Source organism: Akebia trifoliata, chromosome 7 (assembly GCF_017979445.1).
Source record: "Akebia trifoliata isolate Shusen 1 chromosome 7, ASM1797944v1, whole genome shotgun sequence".
NCBI classification, from domain to species: Eukaryota; Viridiplantae; Streptophyta; class Magnoliopsida; order Ranunculales; family Lardizabalaceae; genus Akebia; species Akebia trifoliata.
Window position 1 is genome coordinate 1550859 of NC_141381.1, and position 15413 is coordinate 1566271.

General features: G+C 36.0%; 1 protein-coding gene across 2 annotated transcripts; it reads left to right on the plus strand.

The window, feature by feature from the left end:
* Positions 1-691: 691 nt before the first annotated feature.
* LOC147397902 (uncharacterized) lies at positions 692-14576 on the plus strand. Of its 2 annotated transcripts, XM_086446975.1 has the most exons (12): positions 734-1328; positions 7244-7360; positions 7489-7681; positions 7851-8017; positions 8171-8345; positions 9971-10032; positions 11560-11641; positions 12091-12148; positions 12225-12349; positions 12847-12939; positions 13032-13102; positions 14216-14576. In XM_086446975.1, the coding sequence occupies exons 1-12, from the start codon at positions 874-876 to the stop codon at positions 14349-14351; spliced, it is 1734 nt and encodes a 577-aa protein (XP_086303101.1). In that variant the 5' UTR covers positions 734-873; the 3' UTR covers positions 14352-14576. The 2 variants fall into 2 exon arrangements, 1 of the variants encoding a protein (XP_086303101.1); XR_015179672.1 differs by lacking the exon at positions 14216-14576 and having other exon boundaries at positions 692-1328; positions 12225-12381; positions 13032-13049.
* The last annotated feature ends 837 nt before the right edge of the window (positions 14577-15413 follow it).

The window sequence follows — 15413 nt, forward strand, 5'->3', positions numbered from 1 at the left end:
TTGGACCTACTCAGTGAACTTAGGGCTACCAATAGATCGGATCAGACCCCAAAATTCGATCCATTTTGATAACTTCAGTTCTGTATCAAGGATTTGGGTTTTGATAAGAATCTAAATTAATATTTGAAGTTTATTTATATTAATATGTGAAATTGGATTTGATCCGATCCAGACCCAATTCATTTCAGCCCTACACATCATGGGCTTGGGCCCACTAATGTATGATTAAAATTTCAACGGCTTAAAATGATTACCAAGCCAAAAATATTAAAGAAGGACAGGTTAAAATCACCTAACAGTTTGTTTTTTGTGTGCAGGGTACACCACGTGGCACGCAAAGAAAACGTTGGTTGCCCAGTTACCCATCTGTCCGAACTACACGATCTAGATTCCGTAACGTTACCTTCTCAAGTATGAGCCCATCTTCTCCAAACGTAAGAGTACTTCTACAGTTGTAAAAAAAGTGCTGTTCTCTACTCCAGTGTTTAACTTAAGTTACCAACTCCATGTTTTTTTGCCACGTGTCATATTTTCTCTTCTTCACTGCCCCCACAAATACGTACCCTTGTCTTTGATGCTTCCCTACACATCAAAATCCAAGCACAAGATTTAATGGACTTCAAGCCCATTTTTAAAAAAAGTTTATGTGGCAAGGAAATAGGTATGTAGTTAGAAAATGATAACTAACTCTCGAAGTATAGGATCATTGTTTTAAAATTTCAGAATTTTAAAATTTTAATTTCTCTCTCTAGTATCAGAAAAAGAGCTCCAAATGCTCCAATTTCAGTTACAGTGGCAGAAGTAGAAACCCTAACCCTAACCCTAACCCTAAGATGATCTCTTCTTCTTCTTGTCGTTGTTCTGCTAATTGTGATGCAGAGTTCTTCTGCCATGGCTTCTTCGATTCCATTAACAACTCCTTTCTCTGCCTCCAACAACAACAACTCCTCTCCTTCGCCTCTCACATCTTCTCTCTCTCTCGGACTCCACCAACCTCACTATCATCATCTTCATCATCAACAACATGTAATTGAGCCAGAACCAATCGCAGCCGCACATCCGTCTGGGGAGCATTCGATTCCAATGGTCCCACTTGCTAGGGTTCGGCTTTCGGACATCGTGGCTTGTGATGGAGCACCTGGAGGGACTTATATTAGGTCAGTGGAAGCGTTGTCTGGGTCTCTAATGAGGTATAATGCGGTGGTGATTCAGTTGGGCAACGAGGATACAGCATTGATTCGATGTGCGTTGGAGTCAGCCAGGTTTTATTTCCGGGCAAAAGGGCCGAATGGAAGCAACAGAGGGATTTACTTGTACAGGGCAGGAAGGTAGGACCTCAATAATCTGAATCCCTTGTTGTTGTTTTAAATTCTGGGCTTGAAGCTATAATTGTTCACATGAAAGCATTTTATTACGAATAATTGAATCATTAACTCTGGAGTAAATTATTGTTAATTTTGTTTCAAGGCATTGGGTGGTAGGCAGCACTGTCACAAAATTCGGCTAATTGCCAATTAATCAACCTCAAGATTATAACTTCTTCAATTTTCAAATGTCAAGAACAAGATAAGATATCTAGGGAGAGGTTGAAGTTGATGGGTTTTGGGGAAGAATCCCAAAAATATCATTTTTATAATACCCAAAAATTTCCTTATTTTTTTCTCTGAAACTTTCCCAAATTTGCTGCTATGGCTAGCGGGTGTCAAGGACCATTCGGGAAGCCTAGGTAATTTTCTTAAAATGAGTATCTAGGCAATATATGAATTGCAATTTGAGTAAGGTATGCATGGAGTCAGGGCTTTAAGATAAGTTCTATTGCTAATGGGGATCTCAATGCAACCCATGGTTTTAGGGGGGTCTTCCAAGGAGTGGAAGCCTCTTTTCAGGAGATCATATTGAGCGTTTCTGGGTTTTTTTTTTTTTTTTTTTGAGTAAACTCTTTTGAGAGCTTAAAGTGTATTTTTTGAAGATTTTGTTTTTAGGGGGGAATCTGTGTGCAATAGTTAAATTCTTTCTTTAAACACACATCGTCTCATCTAGTGGTTAGCAGTCATTTTAAGAAAAACTTCATCTTGAGCTAATGTTTCAACCAATGAAAATCTTGATAATGTTTCGACCAACGACATTATATGAGCCAAGTTAAAAACTTTATCTTGAGGTAATGTTTGGACCAATGAAAACACTTGGGCATATCCTGTTCGGCCTAGGCTAGGATTAGGCATGACTCGATGGTCATAGCCTGAGTCTTGAGCATAGCCTGGTCAGCCCAGCCACTTGTTGGGTTACCCTAAGATGGATTGGGCCTACCTTTATTAGGTTAAGATGCTTGTCACAAAGCCCACAATGAAAAATGCTTATGTCCAACGGTTAAAAATCACATATCATGACAAGTTTGGTGTCCTCGAGGTTGACCAACTATTCATTGGTCAATGAGTTTTAATGAATCATATGAGTGCAAAACAACCTAAAGTAGTTTTAGTTACCAAACCTCCCTGAAGTACAAAATCAAATATTTTTTGACTGAAGAGATTAAGAAACCTACCTTTCTCTCTTTGTGTGATTAGTCTAGGGAAGCATGAATGGAGTTATCCTGACATCTCTTAGGCATCACCACGTGCTTAGTAAACAATAAACTTCGACTTACTTTCTCTCTTCCTCTCGCTAATTTTTTCCTCTTTTCTTTGTATTTGACGTGAAAAAGTTTGGTTAAATAGAGGTTTTCTCTAGAAAAAAGCAGATGTTCATAGGATATTTTATTTATTTATTTATTTATTTTATTTTGGATTTTCAATGTTGTGTAAACACATTTTATTGTATTTTTTGTCTTTTAATTTCTTTTCAATAATCAACACAAAAATCACAGAAAAGTCGATTTTCTTGTTTTGTGTTGAAATATTTAGGTCAAAACATCTTGAGATGGAACTAAACATTCCTTTGAAGTCTGATTCATTCTTCCATGAATGCTTCATCTCATAATGTTCAAATTCCAAGATGAAACAAAATTTGAACTTTGGTTGCAAGTAATCATGAGCTTTCGTATAATTTCACAAAGCCTTGTAAGGTACTCGACAATTTTTAAGGTTTGATGACTAACGTTAGCATCCTCGAAACCTATCAAAAAAAAAAAAAAAAAGGAAAAAAGAAAAAAAACATTAGTATACTTGAAGCTGTGATTTAATCGAAAACTTCAAGAAGGGAAAAATTATATGCATCCATGAAACCATCTAAAGCCACTAATCGTGTTATTGCTCCTTTAATGAATAAGATGGTTATGCCAAAATTTTGGGATAAGGCTTTGATGATGATTGGCAAGAAAATTTGGAACCACATACGTTGCTTCTTCGAGAGGGCTGGACCTCTGAAAAGATTTTTACCTAATTACTTCTTCTCCAAACCTAAATCCCTAAGCCCTTATTTAAAACTTGCTTCTTAATAAAAATAAGATTGGAAAGTGAAGCTAATCTAATCTATCACATCCTCAATCAAATCCTTTTTGTTATATATATTTTAAATTTGTTAATTACTATCCTTATTTTAATTACTATGGGTGGAATGTGCATTTGCACGAGTTACAAAAAGTAGTGTTTTTCTAAGGACTATGCTTATAATTATTTTCCTTGTCCTAGGTTCAAGCCCCCTTGAACCCAACTTCATATGCTAACCATTAACCCTATACCCCCAAAAAAAATCTTTAAATTTTCCTTGATCACGATTTCTTTCTTTGTATTCATCATCTTCATCTCTTCATGTGAATGCAATGCAATGTGGAATGTCTCAAAAGCATAAATAACTGCTTTGAGGGGTTTTCCTCCATCGTTTAGCCTTCATGATATGGCCTTCCTCCATTGAATCCACAACCTTTGAGGGGAAATTCCTGTTATTGGTAGCTTGCTATCTTGTATCAACTCCATTCCGTTGAGATTGGAGTTGGAGGACGAACGTCTTTGGAAGGAGATCAAGGACATACACTTCTCAGCTAGCTCCCTCAATCGTGCTCTTGTAGATGAAGGGGCAAAGTCTTTTCCTGAAGGGGCCATTTGGGGGCCAAAAGTCCCCACTAAGGTATCCTTTTTTATTCGGACAATAGTATTGGGGAGAACTCTAACCTTGGACCAGTTGATCCATAGGGTGGCCTAATTATTGTTTGATGTGTAGGAGGGATGGTGAGTCGATTGACCACATTATGCTCCATTGTAAAGTGTCCTATGAGATCTGGTCTCACTTTATGTGCAAATTTGGGTTATTGGGCTACCTTCCTCGCTCTATATGTGGTCTGTTTGAATCCTGGTTTTCCATTGGTTATGCTTTCTCTGAGTCAAAGAGGGTGATTTGGAGTATCACCCACTTTGCAATCTGTTGAGGAATCTGGAAGAAAAAGAATAGTTGTGTGTTCGATGGAAAGGAATAGGACTCTGAAGGCATTATTCTTTCGATTCTTAGTCTTTTATTTTTTTGGTGTGAAATCTTTAAGGAGTTTAGGGGTATTTTCTTTGATGATTTTGCAAGTAGATGGGAGAGGGTCTGTCGTTGAAAAATTAGGTATCTAGTTCATCAAGTTTCAATGGTGATTGGTAATTGCTGAATCACTAGTTATGGTGATTAATGGAGATATTTTTGGTATATAAACATGCAAGGCTTTAGGACCAAGTCTGGAAATGCATGGGAAGTATTGGACTTTCCTAGCTAAATAAGTTGTTCGATGATATTTTGATGCTTAAGAAGATTCCTGTCTAGTGTAAAAAAGTACCTTAGTACCAATCACTATAATGTAATTCAGCACACCTCCCCACCCCTCAAGATCCTATCTTCTTTAAAATTCAAATCTCAAGTGAGGTTTTTTAGCGAGGTTGAAGCTGGTGGGCTTTTGGGAAAGTCAAAAGCTACATTTGTATAATCCCCAATAAAATTTTCTGGATTTATTACATGAATTAGACCGAACAGATGCCCTACTGAATAAATGCTAAATCTGAACTTTGTTACTATGGTGTACCCATATATAAGAACAAATGAAACTCACAAGGTTTCACCATTTATTGGGGCATCAAACTAATGAGTGGCACCATGCAATTATGGGGGAAAAAAATGGAACAAAGATTAAGATACGAAACAAAAAATAATTTATTTATTTTTAATGCAAAAAGGTGCTCCCACCCTCTTTGGAAGTAGGACTAATCCCTACGGATACACCGTGCTACCACAAATAGTCGTTTTGTGTTTAGTTATGGATGGGGAGCCTCAATCTCATGACCATGGGGAGCACAACCAAGTTGCTGAACCACTGCTCCATCACTTGGGTGGTAACAAAACTAGCTTTCTCAAGAATGGAATGTCCATTGTACATAAATAATGAGTGAGAGAGATTGGGGAGGCAGATAGTCTTTTAGATGGGTTTGAGTTGTTTATTCTTAAACCCTTCTCAGAAGTGGGTAGTATTTTAATACTATTTATGATATTATTCTTTGCAAAACTATAGATGATGTTGATATTTTGTGGAACAAAACTGTCACTTTAGCTGATATTACTTTTCTCGAAGGTAAAGATTATAGATTTTCACAAATGAAAGTTGGAACTTTCAGATTATTTTATTCCTTTTCTCTGCTTTCATTTGTTCCTAATGTAAATGTTAATGCAACAAAATTTAGGATGTTTCTGTTTTAATGATTCAACAACACAAAAAAGCTGATATTGTAAGGAAAGATGCTGATATTTTTAGTGTAAATGTTAATGCAACAAAGGGCAAGACATTTATATTTTGTTTCTGAATGAAACAAACCCTAAAATTGTGGCTATTGGTTTCATCTCTTGTTGCCATCTTCACAACAATTCTTTTCCACTGGAAGTTGCATTACGAACCTAAAAAAAGAAAAATAACTCTTTTTTTTTTTTTTTTTTGGGGGGGGGGGGGGGGGGGGGGGGGACCTTCATACACGTTCCTTCTTTGACAGACAAAACCTTCTAAAGGATTTTTATGTGATTTCTTCTCCAAACTTAAATCCCGAAGCCCTTATTTATAACCTACTTCGTAAGGGTAAGACAAGAAAGTGAAGCTAACCTAATCAATCACATCTTCAATCAAATCTTTAAGAATCCTAATTATACATAATCAAATCCTTTTAGTTATATACTAAATGATAAATCTAATAATTATTATACTTATTTTAATTACTACTAGTGGGTGGCATGTGTGTCGGCACGAGGTAGAAAAATTAATATTTATGTAAGGTTTGAATTTTCTTTATATTTAATTTAAGGGACCATCTTAGAAATTTCAAATAGATAGTCCAACTTTATAACATGTGTCATTTAATGCAATGTTTAATTTAAGAGATCGTTTTAGAAATTTCAAATAGATAGTCTAGCTCAATAACATGTTATTAAATATAATGCAAGGGCATTTTTTATAATTTAAAAAATTAACTAATGTGGGTTTGTGCTGACAAACATCACCCTTCTCTCATAATAATAGTAAAAAAAATAAATGCAATGCAAGGGTATTTTTGTGATTTTAAAAATCAACTATTGTGGGTTTGCATCGACAATACTCACCTTCTCTCATTATAATAGTAAAGAAATAGGGCTCTAACATCCCACACTACCCCTTGGAGAAAGCTTGTCCTTGAGGTTAAAATTATGAAAAAATCTTCCCATCACAATTTATTCTTCAATTATTTTCCATATTCATATCATCATGTGAACCAATGTAATTCGTAGATGATCAAATTTTCCTATCACAATTATTTGTATTTTTCCATATTTGTATCTTCACGTGAATGCAGTGTGATTCAGAATAATCACAAATGCAAGGGTGATCAATTCGAGGTTGTCTTCTTCCCAATAAGCACTTTGAGTGGTTTTCCTCCATCCTTTTGCCTCCATAATATTCTGATCCTCCTTTAGTCCAACAACCATTGGCCCGAGAAAGTGTTCTGATACCAATTGTTTTGAACCTAAAAAATATAATATATTTTATTGATATGCCCACTTCACTGGAGGGGGGGGGGGGGGGGCTCCTAAAGGATTTCTCCCTAAATACTTCTTCTTTTCCAAACCTAAATCCTTACTTCCTTTTATAACTACTTTTGAAGGTAAGATCAATCAAATTTAACAATCCTAATCAAGATCAAAATCTTTTATATCATTTCTTAAATGCTAAATCTAATAATAACTAAATTTATTTTAATTGCAAAATAGGCTTTTGACAAAGTGTTACAATTTATTTGATTTTTTATTCATCTCATCACAGGGCTTTGGAAGATGGGGACTCTTCTCCCCCATGCATGGCAGATGCTTTTAGATGTATGGGAAAGGCTGCTCGTGCTGCCATTTGTGCGATAGCTAGGCATCTTCGTTTGCGCAGCGAGTAAGTAAGCTGTCGGTGGATGTTTATGTTTAATTCATGAACTATCTCATCTAATTTACACAATCTGTAATCCTTCCCGGTTATTTTGGTTTCTAATTATTTCCTTCTGTAAAATGTTTAATATGCAGTATTTTCAACCATTTACTTGATGACACCCCATTGCCTGCCAATGAGGCATCTTCATCAGTCCTGGTCGCAGCCTATTCTCACGCATCCTCACAAAACAGGATAGGAGCTATAGGGGGAGGGAAGCCATCAATGAACAGTGAAGTCGAGAAGGGATTATTGACATTAATTGCCTCAGACCATCCTGGTCTTCAGGTATCTTGCTTTTAGTTGAACAACTTTGTTATTTTAACGTGCAGAAATTTTTCTATAAAGAGATATTTAGTACATATATATATAATATATGGATATGTACCATAATTAATTTTAGATATTTGGTTTATTGTGATCCCTAAATCATGCTTTTGAGTTGTTTCCTGCATAGGTTTGTGACCCCAATAATCATTGGTACCTAGCAGATTGTGGATCGGGTCCTGGGGATCTTTTGTTGCTTACAGGGAGGGCGCTCAGCCATGTTACTGCCGGCCTTCGCCCTGCTGCCTCATACAGGGCTTCCCCTGATCACTCTTCAGGCACCATTCGCAGTGGAAGGTTTAATTACTATTTTTATTTTTGACAGAGTTATCATGATACATGTGGTCTACATAGAGTTGAAGCAAATTTGTTCAATTGTTGTAATTGTATTTCCAAAGATTCCCTACAATTAATGAGACCTATATGCTTGCATGTGAATTTGTGCTTTAGGACATCTTTGGCATTTAGGCTCATGCCGCAAGGTAATGCTATATTAGACTGTTCTCCAATTGCGGCAGCTGGTCATGTAATTCCCCAAAGCTATGTACCAATCTCTGTGAGCCAGTTCATGGATGACCTTTCTGCTGAGGAAGTTGTGGTGTGCAACCGTTCTAATAATTCTTATGTAAGTTTCTCCACACACACTCTATGTATATTTACGTGTCTTATCTGCTTAGATTTCTCTCCTTCAAAGGTAGCTGAACTTGCATCCTTTTTTTTTTTTTTTTTCATGATTGGGATGTCAATTCCTTTTTAAGGGTGAACTTGAATTTCTCTTAAATTTTTTGTGTAGACCACTTTGAAAAATGTTGCATGCTTAAATGAATGTCCTACTTTAATCATGTTGTATTCACATGTATCCAATTGCAAAGTTCCATCCAAGATTCTTAAGTATCTGGAATTTTTGTCAGAATATGGCGCTTAAGTTGACCCAGTGGTCTGTGCAAGGCCTTATATGCTAGATCAACATATGATGATAGTCAGTGCCTTATTGAGACAGAATGGATTACAAAGCTTGAACATAGTTGATTCTTAATCTCCTTAGAAAATGATGGGAAAGCCTTTCATTGAACTCTTTCCCATGCCCTTTTCAACACAGCTTGCAAATTCTGAACCCTAACTTTTTTAAGCTTGAAATTCATCCATACCTAATCTATATGGGTCTTAGTAAATGAATGCGGGCCTTTGAACAGTGTTTAGGTCCAATAGTAGATCGCTGTTTTTATCTTCTGAACAGCTGAATTAAACTCCCTGATATTGTCATGGAAATGGTTTGTTTTCCCCTCTTTTATCCACATGACCCAACTAGTCGAAAAAGGAAGCAATCTTCAAAGATTGCGACGAAAAGAGCTAAAGGCCTCTGAGAACCAGCCTTTGGAAAGCTGAAAATTCTCTTCACGATGAACCCAAAAAAGAAAACCACATACTAAGAGCATTAATGAAACAGTTATTAGATTACATTTGCTAGTAAACCGAAGTAGAGAAGACCAATGTACTTTAGCATGAAACAGATGCTGGTGATGATCTCCCTCCCTATCGAACAGTTCAAATGTTAAAACTTTATTGTGGGCAGGCCTCCATACAAAAACACCCATATACTAGGGGAACTACAAAAGAACATTGCTCCAAGTAGCACTCAAATTTTACCTATAGCCACATTAGTTCGTAAACACCACCTTTTGGTTCATCAAACTATGTGTTTTTAGACATTAAAAGTTTAGAAGTCCTCTCCCCCACACCCCCAACTCCATTTTGAGGAATTTTAAATAATATGCCAAAGCAGGTTAGGATATTGAGCGTGGGATTTTAAGAAAGCCATTGGAGAACATGTTGGGCTTTGTACAAATTTAATATTAAACAAGAGATGGTGATAAAAGCCATTTCTGGCTCCAAGACTATTTGGATTATGATTCTGTAATGTTTGCACTTCAATTATCTGATACTAACTGATGATCTCCTAAAGATACACATTTTGTGAGGAGAATGTGGCAGGATTCTTCGAGTCCCATCATACTACACATGGTTTAGAAATTCGAATTCCCATTGCAATTGTTTGATGCTTTTCCTTCCAAAGCCGTCTCTGATGTCAATGTGCCTGTGGAGTCTGTTCCTTCTCTTATATCTTTTTGTTTCCTTGGCTATGTTTTAAACAATTCTTTTTTGCGCATTTTGGCAGTTAATTTTTTATTTATTTGGTATGTAGTTATCTCATATCAATTTGGTAACAATGCATATGAATTTGTTCCACAGGAAGCTCGAAATAATTTGAATGAGGAACCATCATTGAGAATTGTTCTCTCAGATCCCTTATCGTAAGTTGAAATTTACTTGCTTCATGTGTACTCTCAGATCCCTTATCGTAAGTTGAAATTTACTTGCTTCATGTGTCTCTTACTTTCTGGTTGGTTTATTCTAGTCCTTTTGTGAGTTTCTACGGTTAGATTATGCAAATGAATTTTGTGCGCTCTATATCCTGATATAAAGATGGTGACTACGTAGGAATAGTCTGGGAGATATTTGATTTTTAGTGGAAGTTATAGTGACAAAATTAGGAAACTTCTAATTATTAAGATCCATTTTAGACTTGTAAAAACATCTTTTTATACCAAGTCATAACTTGTCAGATGAATTAGCATTTAGTTTTTCATTTGCATGGTGTCAGCCCACAATATTGTGACCCATTTGTGTGAATAAAAGCACATGTATCAGTTGAAAATGTTAAGAAGGGGAAATAATCAGGGAAAATTGAGCCACAAGGTGACAACTAAAACTTACTCTTTCACCACATCTATACAAGTTGAAAAGAGCTTATAAGAACAATATGAAATAAAAGGCCATAAGTTGACACACAGGTGACCTGTGTCATCTTGTACTCTGATCTATGCCCAGGTGTTTTTAATTTGACAGATGGAATGGGATGGTCCTTTTGAACCTTCTCTTGAACAAAATATTATTAAAATCTATGTATGTTCATGTATGGAAGATAATCTCACCAAAGAAAAAAGGCCATTCACCAAACTCGTTGACATGCACATATGGGAAAATATAGTCCAATGCTTAAATGATAATAAAAATGTCATATTGGATGATAGGCATCATTGTTTTTTTCCGGTTGCTCTTAACATCTATTTAAATTCTCTGTTGGAGACCTCCCAACTGTAGTCTAGTATGGGTTCTAAAAGAAATATGGTCTAATGTGAGTTAGTTGTAAGTAGTGTAGTTTATATGGTGGTCATCTTTTGGTTAAGTATATTGTATACAATTTCCGACGGTTTCCAATGGGTTGCTGCAACGGGTGACTTAAATAGAATGTCCTTCAAGTGGAAATTGGTCGAGCTAGAATTTCGTGATTAACATATTTATTAAGGCAAGCTATCTCCTTAATAAAAGGAAATGGTTTCCTAATACTCTTCGTAATTGATTTTGATGAAGCTAGTAACAAATGGTTTCCTAATCCTCATAGAGTGGTAATCTGTTTATGTGGTGGTTTTCTATTTTAGCTGAATTTGAAGTGGTTAAACTGGGAGATTTCGTTCCTAATTAGGGTCTTCGATTAATGAAGGATTAGGAGGCTCTTAATCAGTGGTGTGTTGATATCCATTTGTATTTCTTGTGTGCCTCTTGTTTATGTTCCATGGGAAATCTCATTCATTTTATTTATGTATTTTGCTTATTAAGTTTTATTTATCAATCAATGATTCTAGGATATGAATACCATTTGCTTTTGACTTGCAGTTTATATCGACATTACTGCTAATTTTCTATTTTATCATGGTAGATAAAAATGATACTATAAGCTTACGTCAATTTTATGTGTTACTATTTTATTGATGCTATAGTGGTGCATTTCTCGAAGATGCTATGGCTTTTTCATGTGGACATTCATTTGGTGGCCTCATGTTGAGGAAGGTCATTGAAACGGTGAGCAGAATTACTTCCCATCTTTTTCCTGCAAGTGAGCCAATGTCCAATTTTTTCTGCTTTAGAAAATTTCAATTTAATTTCATTTGGCAATAACGTGTTAAAACTTCGACTTTTTCTATTCAATTAAAAAAATCAAAGTTATTTCGAGGAAATTTATTTCAACATGAAGTGGTTTTGTAAATATTCACAATTTAGAGTTCATAGTATTATTGCCAAATCAGGTCGCAATCTAATATTATAGCAAGTTATAAAACAAGCTTGATGACAATAATTAATTAAAACCACAAGACAGCATATGCCCACTTAACTTTGCTTTGTGAAAATCATTGCTATGTAATCTATCCATTGTACCCCGTCTACTTATTTCAATTGGAGAAATTAATGCTTGAGATGAAAAAGAATAGGAATGAGAAATCGAAGTTAATGTTTTTTTGTTTGCGGTGCAGTCTAGATGTTCCCTCTGCAATGCAGAAATCGATAGCAGATCTTTGATCCCTAATTATGGTACACACCAATTCTGTCTTTTGTTCTTTAATTCCTTGAGTTTTTCTATGGCCCCTGAAACTGGTAGTCTCCTCAGCTTTGAGAGCTGCGGCTGCAGCCGTAAGGCACGAGGATAACCGAAGACTCTTCCATAGTGCATCTCTTCGGAAGCGCCGGAAAGAAGTGTGTGAAAACATGGATACTGTGAAGAGGCTGAACAGGGTATTACTTCAAAGTGCCTGAAAGAGTCACTGGTTTGTTTCACTATGTATGAGAGATCTAATTCACACACAGGCACGCACGTGTGCGCACACACACACACACACACACAAACACTTGTATCGAACAAAATGGGCGCTGTCCTAATGCATTGTCTCCCAAAATGCAGTTGGCACAATTTGAGCTATAGGCCCGCTGCTTTTTAAGTGATTTTGGCTTGGGCCGATAACAATGTTTTCTTTCAATTTTGAAACGGTTACCATAGTATTTCACAAGTTACACTTTAATAAAATGTTTAACTTACATCGTATATCTACTTATTTAAAGGCCATTTCAAGATGTTGAAAAACTAAAATGGCAAGTGAGCTATAGCTGTAATCAACCCCTATTACTTTGGAATTTTTTCTCATATTCCTCTTGGACTTGAACTAAACTTGCTTACAAGTAGTAAGAGATCATTAATTAAATTTGATGTAGTTAAGACATTGAATTATTTTCAGGACCATGGAGAGATGGCTGTTAATGGTGATGGCCAACTGCAACAGAGGTTGGTGCAATATCCTTTTTCGGTTAATGAAAAAGTGGTGATTAAGGTGAGTTATGTCACTAGCATTTTCACAATAAACTATTGCGCTGAACCTACTTAAAATCAATATAGAAGTTGAAGGAGGATTGAATTGTGCAGGGAAACAGAAGGACTGCAGATAAATTTGTCGGAAGGGAAGCAATCATCACATCCCAGTGCCTCAATGGTTGGTGAGTTTATCATCTTCCTGCTCCTAATGACCTAAACTTTCAGATTTTCCTTGTTCCTTTTGTAGATGTTTTTAAAAAAGCTATTGGCACCCAAACTTTTACTTCTTACACCCCAATTAAAATAAAATAAATAAGTCAATGGCTGAGAACAAGTAAAAGTTGGGGTGCTTATAGAAACTCTCTCTCTCTCTCTCTCTCTCTCTCTCTCTCTCTCTCTCTCTCTCTCTCTTTGTTTAGATTTCTATTTGTTAAATTTAGGACTCTAGATGTGCCTAATTTTAGTTGTACACTACTGTTGAAGTTGTTTGAATGTCGTACAATCCTTCGTAATAACTTGAACAAGCTTTTATAATGTTTGAATCTTTAATTAGGGTGTGATAAATAATTTAAGAAATTGGGGTGTAATAAGTTTACATGATAATGGAAATAGCTCCCAAATTTTTTTTTTTAAATTTATTTGGCTTTGTTTCCTATGGGATTGGTTGAGTTGGTTTTGCCCCTAAATGACCGTGAGACGAATTATATGGATTTGCTCCAATGGTTAGGATGGTCTCATTCTTGTTTAAGCAACTTGTACTTATTCTCATTAAGTTACATGGTGATTCTCTCTCTCTCTCTCCCTTTTTTTTTTTTAAATTCTTATTTCACTTCATTTTATTTTAGAGAGCATATCATGCCACACCATCGTTTTCGTCACACACAAAACAAAACAATGAAATTACCTATTCTGTTTGGGGTGGAGAACTTCAGATAAGAGATACAATAACCATTCCATTTTTTCAAAGACCACAAACTTTCTCTTTCTTATCATCCCATGGTTAGGTTTCTACTCAGGTAAGAAAACCATTCAAATTCCAAAGTCACTGTTTGTGAGAGTGACTGAGGAAGAAATATAAGGTTGGCTTCTGTCGGATTGTCAGCTCCTCCATTCTTCCTCCTTTTTGCTGATAACTTTTTTTTTTGTGTTAACATATTTCATTAATTAGCGTCTTATTTTAAGATAAAGCTAGGACATTAACTTGAATGTATGGGTTGTAACAATAATTAGTTTAGTTGAACCTCCAATACTGACGGTCACTCGTAAGCTAACCAATTTACTATGGTCTTTTCTAGGTACCTCCTCAAGATTCTTGGAAGTGGAGAGAGTGTTCGCTTACAATACCGCTCCCTTCAGAAGATCTCGACCCCTCAAGCCACCGAGGATGGAGCCCCATCGCAACCAACGGTTCAGAATCAGGGCAACAGTTGATCAATTTCCACTGACATCCCATCATCTAAGGCCTACAGTTTACAGGATCTGCCGATCCATAGAGATTCTGAGACTGATGGCAAGCTCTTGCAGAAAAGCAGTTTGGGCTTCAGGCGAGTATCTATATCAAAAGGTTGTACAGTTGTAGTTAGTTTAAGCAGAAACATTGCAATTTTGAAACCCAGAGCAGGTGAGAAGGTTGAATAAAGAACATCTTTTCTATCATGCTCATTACTTCTTGTGTGTGTGTGTGTGTGTGTGCGCGTGTGTGTGTGTGTGTGTGTGTGTGCGCGTGTGTGTTTTCTCAGATCTTTGTGATTCTGACAAGGGCTGTCAATGGACCGGGTTGATCAGGGATCAATTCGATAAGGGATTGGATCTGACCCAGAATTGATCCAATAAGCATTGGATCTGATTTTTGTCGTTTGGGGTTTTTCTTTTATTTGATCTCAATAAATTAGGCTCCATGTCCGAACCAATGATAATTGGATCAAATGAGATTTGATTACAAAATCTAAATAACCTTCATATGTTTTTAAAAAATATATATAATATAATTTATATTCTCTCTTACATTCTATATGATAAGGACATGAGTCTTTCCAGAACTGGAACAACATTATCCTAGTTTTGGGTAAATTATTGCAACTAGAACCATTTGGAACTGAAATTGGTTACATACCATAGGTTCAGGTTTTTGAGTTTATGTATCTATCATTGGTTTGATTCCCAGATTTTGATTTTGAAATTCAGAATTTAGAATTAGGATTCTCATGTTGCATTCTGACAAAAAAGAATGCAGAAAGAGATTCTAAACGTGCAAGAAAGAGATTCTATATTTTATTTTTCTGATTTTAGTCGATTTTCATTCTTATTCTGCGATAATAGACTTTATAATCACAGGGATAAACAATTCAGATTTCCAGAATCTAAAACAAAACTTCATTTTAATCTTCAAAATATTATACAGGAGCAACTAGTTGCTGATCAAAAGTTGCTGGTTGCTCCACGATCCATGGTTTTAAAACTCGTCCAAGGCCGAGACATATCGCCCTAGTTAAC